The sequence below is a fragment of the Diadema antillarum genome, unplaced genomic scaffold (genome assembly GCF_040938485.1).
Source record: "Diadema antillarum isolate AM-2024a unplaced genomic scaffold, OU_Dant_1.0 seq00000053_RagTag, whole genome shotgun sequence".
In the NCBI taxonomy this organism is placed as follows: Eukaryota; Metazoa; Echinodermata; class Echinoidea; order Diadematoida; family Diadematidae; genus Diadema; species Diadema antillarum.
Window position 1 is genome coordinate 1,788,015 of NW_027271161.1, and position 11,164 is coordinate 1,799,178.

General features: G+C 39.9%; 1 protein-coding gene across 1 annotated transcript in view; it reads left to right on the forward strand.

The window, feature by feature from the left end:
* Nucleotides 1-2,191, forward strand: part of LOC139725644 (brefeldin A-inhibited guanine nucleotide-exchange protein 3-like) — a 53,324-nt gene extending 51,133 nt beyond the window's left edge. The window contains exon 30 of the mRNA XM_071636736.1: nucleotides 577-2,191. Coding sequence (XP_071492837.1) covers nucleotides 577-2,128 — 1,552 coding nt within the window. The 3' untranslated portion in view covers nucleotides 2,129-2,191. The remainder of the gene's footprint in view (nucleotides 1-576) is intronic.
* Nucleotides 2,192-11,164: the final 8,973 nt, after the last annotated feature.

Below are 11,164 nucleotides of genomic sequence, written 5' to 3' on the forward strand. Positions count from 1 at the left end.
CTACAAATGTGGTAATTATTGAGGGACTTATTGACATGTCACACTTCACAAACACTTGACCATCATTCCGAACATCTCAGCTGATAAATTGTAATTCATGATCAAATTCCTGTTGAATACTCTGCACTTTTGAAAGCAAGGAGCTTCTTCACACAAGAGTTTAGATAGTTAAAGGCATTATTTACCATTTGCAGATGAAACAAATACCCAGCATTAGTGCTTCAAAATAGTTCTAAAATGTGAGTTAGGGATGGAAACAACAAATGTAAAAATGTTCATCAGTATAATCAATGTTAAGTTTTGTTAAATATGCAAAATGTGAACAATAGTTATAATAAAGTTGTTTCTAGAATAAAGCGTCTACATGGTTTATTGAGAAAAATAATGATATCTCCTTATACAATGTATTATAGGCTTTATTGCAATTTTTTTTTTTTTTGTGGTAGGATGTTTTGTGATACAACTGACCGTCACATACGCATCAAATGTGATAACTTAAACATATTTGCAATCACTGCTCCCAGTGGTAAACAATACCTTTAATGTGTTTTTTTTTCTTGTGTTGTTTTGTTTTAGAGTATCATTCAGGAGCATTGTGCTGGGGCTGTTAGCCCACCAGCTGCTGGTCCAAACCTTGGGCACCATCCTCCTCCATGGCTCCGAGATGCAGGTGAGCAGTGAGCACACGATGGTCACCACCACCAGCCTTCTCTCGCAGTCGGGCGCGGCCGAGACCGGGTCAGGGGACCACGCCCCTCCCTTCGACTCGGCCCTCCCCGGACTCCTGGCCTACCTCTCACCCCGCAACCTCTCCCTGCTGCTGGAGTGCTTCGTGCAGTCCTACCAGATCGCCTGTGAGTTCAACAGCCGCCCCGGCCTCAAGTTCCTGCTACAGAAGGTGTCCAAGTTTGAGGTGGCAGCCAACCTCTACTGGCAGGGGGCGATGAGCTTCACCTTCTACCTACACACTCTCCTTGAGCTCTGCCACCACACGCCGCATGAGAAGATGGAGGCGTCCCACATCAAAGGCATCGTCAGGGAGCTGTGCCAGGGCCAGGATGTGGGCGACGAAACGACTTGTGGGCGGTCGGACTCTCAGGGGGATGTGACCTCTCGTGGGCGGTCCGGCACTCTTGAGAGCCAGAACAGCCGATCCTCTATTGACAGCGTCAGCAGCGTAGACAATCTGCACCTCAAGTGTGAGCTGACCTTTCACCCCAGAGACCAATCAGACCTTGACTGGCTGATCAAGCGCCTCCATGGCATATGCAACGATGTGTGTGCGACCTTCATTCAGCTGCACATGGACCCAAATTTGGGCAAGGCAGAGCCCAGCCTCTCCTCAGACATGGCCCTCTTCTTTCTCGTGTCGCCGACCTCACCAGAGACCCCACGCAACAGGATGTTCACCTTTGAACTCCACAGTGACCCCATGTCAGACGGTGACCCCAACGAGGAGGACGTGGAGGGAGAAGACATCGAGCAGGAGCTGAACGGCGAGCCGAGGTCGAGCAAGGTTCACAGTAGTCTTCCAAAAGCCAAGGGCTTCAAGTTTGCCTCCCACTGGACTCCCAACGTCGGTCTCGGGGCAGGGGTCAACGGGGAGGTCAGAGAGCAAGAGGTCAACGTGATTGAGCAGCGGCAAAGCGGGAAACTGAGGCAGCAGCAGCCCGGGGAGGGTGGAGGAAGCAGTGAGGATGGCCAGCTCTACACGGTGGCCACCAAGAAGGCCATCAAGAGCCTCATGCAGGAGTACAAGCGGCGGAAGCTGCACCACTCCCGCTCCGTCTTCGTCAAGAAGCCCACCTTCAAGGAACAGAAGTACACGCGGGCCCGCAGCCGGGATGCGGCACTGACGCCGGCGGAGCGCCAGCGCCGCAAGCAGATCCAGGAGGAGCAGCAGTCATCCATCGTGCGGGACAGCGAGGCCCAGATGGGCACCTGGGCCAACATGCTGGGCACCATGCTGCGCCTGCTGCAGCTGCTTCCGGAGGAGCAGTTTGTAGCCTTCCTGCCAGCTGTCTTCCCCTGCATCAACCAGCTGGTCTGCCACGTCACCAGTGACCAGGTCCGACAGGGGGTCATGGAGTTCATGGACCGGGTGGCCCATATCCATGGCATCGTCTGACTCCCAGGACCCCGCCTCCTTCTCCCTCTGATGGCCTAAGAAGTATTTATCTTCAAATGTTTGCAAAGAACCACATGTACGTAAGGTATTATTATACCATTTATCATTACTGTGTATGATCAATGTCTGAAATCTGAAATTTCACACCAAGTGGTTTCCACTAGGCCACTGGCATCTGATGTGTGCTCAATGCTTGATGCTATCACACAAAATTTGTTCCCACTTTTACAGAGTTTAAGAGATTTCCTTTGTTAACAGCTCTGTTAGAGAGCCAGTAGTCATTGTTTTCCGTCAGTGTCTCTATGGCTGTGTGAAGTGGGCATTTTAGTGGTCACTTCCCAGGCAAAGCTGCCATGCCTGCTAAGATTGAGTCATTGATTGACAATACATAAATATCTATTCCCAGGATAAGTGTATTCCAACAAACTTTCAGTGTCAGGATATCTGCAATGAACAACAACAACAATGAAGAGTCTTATTTCTCTGAACCACTCTCCCCTTTTGAGGGTACTCGCTTTTCTGTATGTATAAGACAGCATATCAGTGTGTAGTCGACAAATGGTGTATTCCATCGCTTTTAATAATTTCACCTTTAAACACAGACTGGCGCCATCTCTTGCTTGTGTATTGATTTGTAATAAAGGAAAATCCATTTCATTTGTGGCATTCATCTGAACTTGTTATTGATGAAATGTAGTGCAAAAAGAATTAGTTTTAAACCATAGATGACATTAGATTTGTGCAATATTGAAGTATAGCTGCAAGTGTGTATAAGCAGATGATTTTATTTCACAGCTAGCAATGTACAGTTTACTTGAGCAAAATGCTTTGCTGCTGCAGGGTGTTGTTTTTTTTTTTTTTCTTTCTTTAAGATGAGAAATTTCCTCAACGATAAAGTTATATGAAATGAAAACATTGAAGCCAATGGAACAGCTCAGTGGATATTTGAGCAGGTGAGACAAATGAAAAGAAAAGATTGTGTTTGATTGTACCAAGACTATAAAATATAACATACATGTCTGCATCTCTAAGTATCCACCAAGGAATTGTGTAGGTGATCTCACAGGCATAATACTCAGTACCAGTAATTGCTTTGTACTTAAGACCTAAATAGATTGTCACAAATCTCACAAATTCTGAAAAGAGAGGCTGCTGCCACGACTCTGCACAAGGATTTCATTCATGTCTTTCATCACTAGTGAGACAGATACTCTCAAATCCTCATGCCAATTCGAAAAACATAAAATTCATTTTCTTCAGTTTTGTGCACAAAGTAAAACAAAAACAAAAACAAAAACAAATGTGCAGGAGAGACACTCGTCACACACCTACAATGGCTGTTTAAACAGACAGCTAGGTGACATTTTACGTCATTTTTTGGTGACCAAATAGTCAGATTTTTGTTTGTTTGATATTTCCTTTGGCTCAAACTTCCGATGGCCTGCTGCTATAGTATGAAAGCTTTTGATTAAAGCAACCATCTTTTTGGGCGTATACTCGTTCACCGAGTGCAAATACTGAATGTGGTTCGTATGAATGTAGAACTGGTTACAGTTGCAAAGTTACTAATCAATATTTATCGCTTTCTGCATGCAGTGAATTTTATATAGTGTTTTGTGTATGGATGTGTTTTATTAAATGTGTAAGGGATTGCATAGTGTACATGTATGTACAGGGTTCGATATTAGGGATGTCCAGGTGGCCAAGGGCCACTAAAACTCGATGTCAGGCCACCCGATTTCCAAAGAGGCTATCTTTTGGTGGCCCAATCAGGCACTTAATATTCAAAATTGATTGTTATTTTCCTTTTATTTTGGGCCACTACATTTTGGGGGGAGGGGGGGGGGGGGGCCACCAAGATGCCAGTTTCAAAGATTTTACGGGCCTGAGCGGGCAACAAGAGAAAAATGTTAGTGTCGAGCCCTGGTATATGCCATATATTTTGAAAATGCGTAAGATTTCACAGATCAGCACTTGGTGAGACACCTTCACAAGTGCTTTAACTCATGACTGAAACTGAAACTTTGCAATCTTAAACTTCTCAATCTTTTGCCAGTCTGACCGCGCCTAAAGAGACATAAATTTGACCCATTTTCTGAGGAGCAGTTAATGCCTTCCCACCTGGGAACATCACAATTGCATTTTCTTTTAATCATTATTATGGGAGCCAATATTTTGGCAGATTTTTGTGAATATAACTTGACTTGCTATATTTGCAGAAACAAAGTCTCAGCAAAGCATGTGCCATATACAGTACAGTGATATTTCAGTTGAGTTTTAATGTCAGTTGTTCATAACTGGCAGTGTATGCATGTACAGGAAAAGAATTTTACTTCTTTATACAATTGTATATGAAAATGATTTGTAGGAACATTTGATTTTAATGAATGAAAAATATTTTGTTTTACTTTGTAGATTTGAGACAATGTGCATGTTGAAGTCATGTAAGACATACCAGTATTCGTCATTTGAATTGGTCTTTGTCAGCGCAAGAATATGATATTATATATGAAGAAAATATTCAAACTTTTGATGGATTCGTCCCATTGCTAGTGTTAAGATCCATGTGACACTCGTTTGGTATTCACATACATTTGCAAGGAATGACAATGAAAAACCACACATTGCCAGCACCAGTATTCTTATTCTTTGCTTGTGGCATCGAAAAGGAACATTTTAAAGTTTGCATCAAATCTTCCAAAATCCTCAGTCCTTTTCAGTTAGTGCTTTGTGTACCGTGTAGATGCACTTTGCATGACCAAAGTGTAGTTGTCAAAAATTGCTTGTCCCTACAGTCTGTATGTTTTTGCACTTATCTTAACTTTGATGAGATTAGATAAAAGGGTAGCTATGATTCAGGAGAAGACGGTAGCAGATACTATCAGAATGGGCATTACTTCAGGGATTCCAAATGGTCACCCTTTAAAGCTTTGTATGAATTTGTGCATTGCCAAGTACTTTAATACACTTTGCATCTTGGTGTGTTGACTTTGTTACAAGTCTGTACTTAGAAGAAGTCACTAACAAGCAGGGAAATGCAATGAAGATGTTAAGGTCAACTACCCTGAAGTGTGAAAACTACAAATTTTATTACACGAACTGCATATAAGATAAGATAGTTTACATGTATGACTTTTTTTCCCCAAGTTGATATGTATTAAGTTAAACTGAATTGTTATGCTCATCTGTAAAGTTTGTAAGCTTATTTCTTCTGTGAGGCTGAATTAATGTAGATGCTGTCTTGTATGAAAAGGCCTTTGTTTGGTTGTTTGCTTTATTTCTAGACACTAATTGGTGGCCTTGCTTTCCCGCACCTCTTGTATTCATAGAATATTCATGATATCAGTATAACATTATTTTCATCAAGTTTGCCCATGGTCATCCAAGGTTTACATTGTCGGTTACATGCCTCATGGGAGACTTCTTTTCCCATTATTTACTCTTTGGTTTGCTATTAGTTGCTAAAGCTATGAAATAGAAATAAAAAATCCAATCCCTTGATCCTATTTGCAAAGACATGCAGCATAAAAACACACGGTAGATACAAAATCTCTTCCAGCATGTTATAAAAAGACAGAGCTCATTGTATTTCACGGTTTTTTGTTTTTTGTTTTTTGGCTGATCTACTTTTACACCTTGCCCCTTTGTCTTGTCCGTAGCTTGGTCAGTGTCAAATTTGTTGTATTCATTTCTAAGGCGAATCATTGTGAGGTCATGTCTCTTGCCTCCAGCCTGCTTGTAAATACCAAATTCCTGAAGATATTCGCAGAAGAAGGATTTGTTGAGTCTACTGTCAGAATGATTTTGCTCTTAGTCCGAGGGTGAAGGAGTGCGCAGTTGTAAAGCATGAGCAGCAGCAGGTGCATGTTCAGTTTTATGTTCAATATGTTGAATAGACATGTAGTATACAATTTCACTGTGTAAAATAGTTTCATATGAGTACTGCTAGTGAGACAGAGTTCATTGTATGTCCAATGGTGGATCCATTCATCAATGTTGAAAATTAATTTGTGAAAGCACACGCACACACACCTGCTAAAATTGTATGGAGATTGTGGTGGTAGGTACTTTCACTACATAGACAGATGTGATGATGTATGGAAGTTTCAGTTTTAATTGCTGACATGTGTACTTACTGGCTCTATATCTAGTGTCAGAGATATTTCATTTGAAACAAGAATGTGCAATTTTAGTTCTCATCACCTTTCTATGTGCAGTTGAATGTTTTAGCTTACGACTTTATCAAAAGTTCTAAGATATATTTTACCATGCTACAAGCTTTTTTTATCTATTTAATCTTCTTCTTTTTTTCTTCTTATTGTAGAAGTGGTGTGGAAGTGGAGATGTTTTACAGATGTAGCGGCAGGTAAAAGTGTCACAATTTTTGTCCCAGAGATGAGGGCCAATGGTGGAAAGCTGTTTTCATCAATGAGGAGACAGTGTTTCATAAAGCTGTTCATTAAGTTATGCATGACTTTACAGACGACTGGAATATGGCAAGCCAAGTGGGTTTCCTAATCATTGTTAATTTCAATAGCTTAAGTTGAAATTTGCAGGTAGTAATGATTATTCTTACATGTTAACGCATGTTTTTAGTTGAAAGTGTATTTTTTGCCCCAATGTAGAAGAAATATTCACAAACATTGTACAGTCGTACTTTGTTAAAACGTAAGGGAAAAAATGCGCAGATATATTGGCACAGTGACTTCCTATTCGTAAAGTCATGCGTAACTCTACAAACAGCTGTATGAAACAGGGCCCAGGCTATAAAGTACATTATTTACATAGCAAGTCGATCAATTTACAATGTGGCTATATCTCGTCAATTCAGGAGTGTGCAATCTGCAGTTACGTCTCTCTTTCTGTGCAGGGCTAATGCACTTGTTTCATTTTGAATGTTGTGCCAGGAACATATTTTATTTTATTTTAATTTGTTTGATATCAGTGACAGCCTGTCCGTTCACAATCTTGATGGCATGATTACCCTGAGTGGGGCAAACCCCAAGAGGTTATATACTCACTACCTGTAGAGGGTGGACTAATGTAAAATTATCTGTGATCACAAGGAGACTGGCTGGTAGCTGTGCCCCTCTTAGTAATGGCAGACTTTATTCCAAGAGAGTGAGTGCTGCATGTTGTCTGCGTCACAGGACAGCCATACAGGGCATACTGTGAGTCCGCACTCTACAAACAAGAGGGGCTGTAGGCAGTTGCTAAGAGGGGCAAGATCACTTCTTCTGCCCTGCTTTGTAATGGAGGACCAGGCTCTATGCACACTCACAAAACAATTGTACAGGGCGGACTGTGAGTTTGCACTCTCTGTACCTACTAGTATCAAAGATCCTACACTACATAAGATGGTCAATCGCGAGAGTTGATCATCTTATGGAGTGTAGGATCCTTGCTAGTATCCTTGGGCAAAACCTCTTTTGATGAATTTACTGTTCAAGAATTGAACAACAGAGGGCAGTAAGCTACAAAACGACTGAGCCAAGCTACTCTGCATTATGTTTCATTTTTATAGCTGTGTTGTGGTTTTTGTGGAGGTGTGATACTTGGCAAGTTCTTTTTAATGATATTTTCTTCAAGCCTGTTTTTTGTTTCTTTTTTTGTAGATGTGTTTTTTTTTTCTTATATTTTTCTATAGTCATAATCAAAGGTAAGATGCTCATGTGCAGTGTCATTACTTTTTAGAGGGTTATTGAAGCAAACAGTTTTTTGGTGTTTTTTTTTTATTGTAGCACCCAATTTAGTGAGAGGGAAATGCGATGTAGCAATCACCAGCATTCACTGCTTAATTTTGTATTTTAGCCTTATTCTTGAATTTGAGCTCATTTCTTGAGGGCTCGCCATTTTCATCTCTGCTAAACATAGCACATATCTTGTTGGTATTATACTAAGCCTGAACAAAGAAAAAAGAATGTGTATATGATATATATTAATGAATAAAAATGTAATGAACTACTATCAAACATTTGCCTTGAAAAGAAATCAACTTGTAGAGAATATAGTCAAGAACACACTGTCACATAACTATTAAAAGTACAGAGTATATTATTATTATTACCTTTTCAAGTCCATTGAAGTCCCATTCCACAGACTTTTAGTGTTGTTCTACTCTAGTAAACAATGAGAGTGTTACATCATGGACAGTGTTTTCAAGGGGGAAATCAACAAAATGTTTCTAGTACTTTCCATACAGAATCAATGCTGGTATGTAGTTTGTCAACATTCTATTGTTTGATATGGAGATCAGTGGGATTGCACAATACACATACATGTATCTGTGCATGTTTCTGTCGTCAGTGTTAGCATATGTAAATTGCAGTTGTAATGCATTGACTTAAAGCGCCAGCTGATGTACTTACATTTTGTATTTGAAATTCAGATGGGAGAGTCTAATTGAACAAATCTCTCTGTGGAGGAAAGGATAGTTTTTCAAATTAATGTTCTTTGTGTCAAGTTGGTTTTATTGCAACTGAGTGGACATACTGCCCTTCTTCGACATACATTGTAAATGAATACTGCTTACTCGGTGTTCTTGAGTAATAGCCATAATAAAAAATTCAAAAAAAATGATAATTTCATGACTATTACTCAAAAACACTGAATAATCAGTGTTTTATCTACATGGAAGGATGACAGTTTGTAAGTCAGTTGCAACAGAAAGGGTAGTAGTTTTACCCGCACAACAACTGAAGTTTCTTCACGCTTTCAGTAATTCAGCACTTACATACTTTACTTTATTGGTAGCTGGAATTATTCGCTCTATTTGTGACTTTTCTCTGAAATATGTCTAACAAAAGTGTATTGCATGTGTATACAACTTGCCACTCTTGTTGGGCATGTCATGAATATTAAACTACTTATCATTCAAAATTTACTTTGCACTGTACTACTGGTAGTACCTGTAGGAATGACAAGTGTTAGTGTGAGAAGTTATTTTGTATGTACCGAAACCTTGCATGCAGTGAATTCAGTAGATCATAGAGATATGAGTAGTTTCAGTTTGGTTTCGGGTTAGTAGCTGTCAGTGCCTGCTTGGTGAAGTATTCAGTAAAACATTCCAGTCTGACAGAAACTGAGAGGGAAGAGGAATAAAAATACACTGTAGCTGCAGATATTACACTTGTCTGGTATGTGTAAACATGTCTGTGTACACTGTAGAAATGATATGATTCAAAGTGTACTGGAAGTGAAGTAAATGATACACAAACTACAAAGAGGTATTCAGTCTCACTGTCTCTGTCTGTCTGTCTGTCTGTCTGTCTGTCTGTCTGTCTGTCTGTCTGTCACTATTAACTCAGGAGTGGTTTTGTGTGGTGTATGAATGAACAGGAATGACTGGCAGAATTAGACAAACCTGTCTGGCATGGGTCAGGGTCATCCACATCTATAAACATTGTGGATATATGTAAATGTAAATGCGTCTGTTTGTTTGCATGCTTATTTGCCCCCCCCCCCCCCCCCTTCCAGCACACACCATGTGGGCAGTTCCGCTTATTTCAAAATAAGACATGAGACTATTGACCACCCTGTGTCCAAATCTGAGTACAGGGGTCTCCCATTATAACAAAGTCCTTGGGACCGCCAATTTTCTTTCATTATAACTGTGTTCGTTACAATGAGAGTGCAGTGTATACCTGTAATTGAGGCGAAAAAATTATTACAGGTACAATATACCATTGGAAAATCCTTCCAAGTGTAAAATGCTGATATTTTCATACAATTAATTTTTCGTACTCCTTTTGGTTAAAAACAGATTATTCGCTGGTTCTTGAATTAGCACTGCACAATTGCTTTATAACTTATATGTTTCACCCATTCGCAAGAAAAGTTGTGCTGCCCGATCTGATTGGGTCTAAGATACTTGGAGAGTTATAAAATTTTGAAATTTATTTCATTTCACAGAGTGAGGTTGAACATTCATTTAAAAAAATGAATTTTCATTTCCAGGGCCTCACTACGGACTTCTATTGCAACCGATTGACAAATTGCCCTTACACTGACATAAATAAGCACTAAATTGATCACCATTTTAGTAGCAGCCATGACATGTCTTTTCAATTTGTCATGACAACTAAAAACACTGATCAATTCAGTGTTTGTTTATATGTCGATGTAGGGGAATTTGTCAACCATTTGCACTACAGAACAACTCGATGTAAGAATTTCATCAATTTGAATTGTCAAAGACTATCGCTTCATATACATGTACAGTGTACATTATGCAGGTGTTTGGGTAATGTTATGCTAAATGCCGCATTTACACACTACACACACTCACACACACACACACACAAACACACACACAAGAAAACAAGTATTTCATTCCAACGACAAGTGGTGAGGGAATTAATAACCTCCATTGATTTTTATTTCATTGATAACAAATTCATTGGCTGTACAATTGTATGTACCCATAGTTGGTCACAGCAACAAATGACATGGACTCAACCGTGTGTGCCAACATCCAATATTTCTTCACTCTCTTATTTACAATTCCATAAATTTTGTGTCTATAAAATTGTGAGCATTCTATGTACACATTCCTCCATTCGTTAAACTGAAACCAGTGACTTGAACACCGAACCGACATACAGGATCGGCATAAAATCCAAAAACCATGCTGCAGTACCGTTAGGTATCATATGATGATAAGTACCTCAGACAAAAAAATAAAATAAAGAAAATAAAAATGACAATCCACAGTTTGCGATGGCTGAAACTGGTTTCAGTTCAAATACATGTCACATTGGAAAATCTTCAAACTGCGGGAAATATCAAAAGATAGACGGTGTGTCTGAATTCTATATATTCTCAGAGTGAATAAAATCACTTTGGAGATATACACGTACATGCAGTCCACTCTTTCGGCAAAATTTGTGATTTTCTTGCCATATTATTGATGCCGTGATATAGAGCTAGTCTTGTATACAGTCAAGAGTATTTGTCCATGCACACAAGAAGGAGTCAAGGAGACTAAAATTATGCATGCCTATGAATATTTGGCACAAGGTCAAAGGTCACTAACAC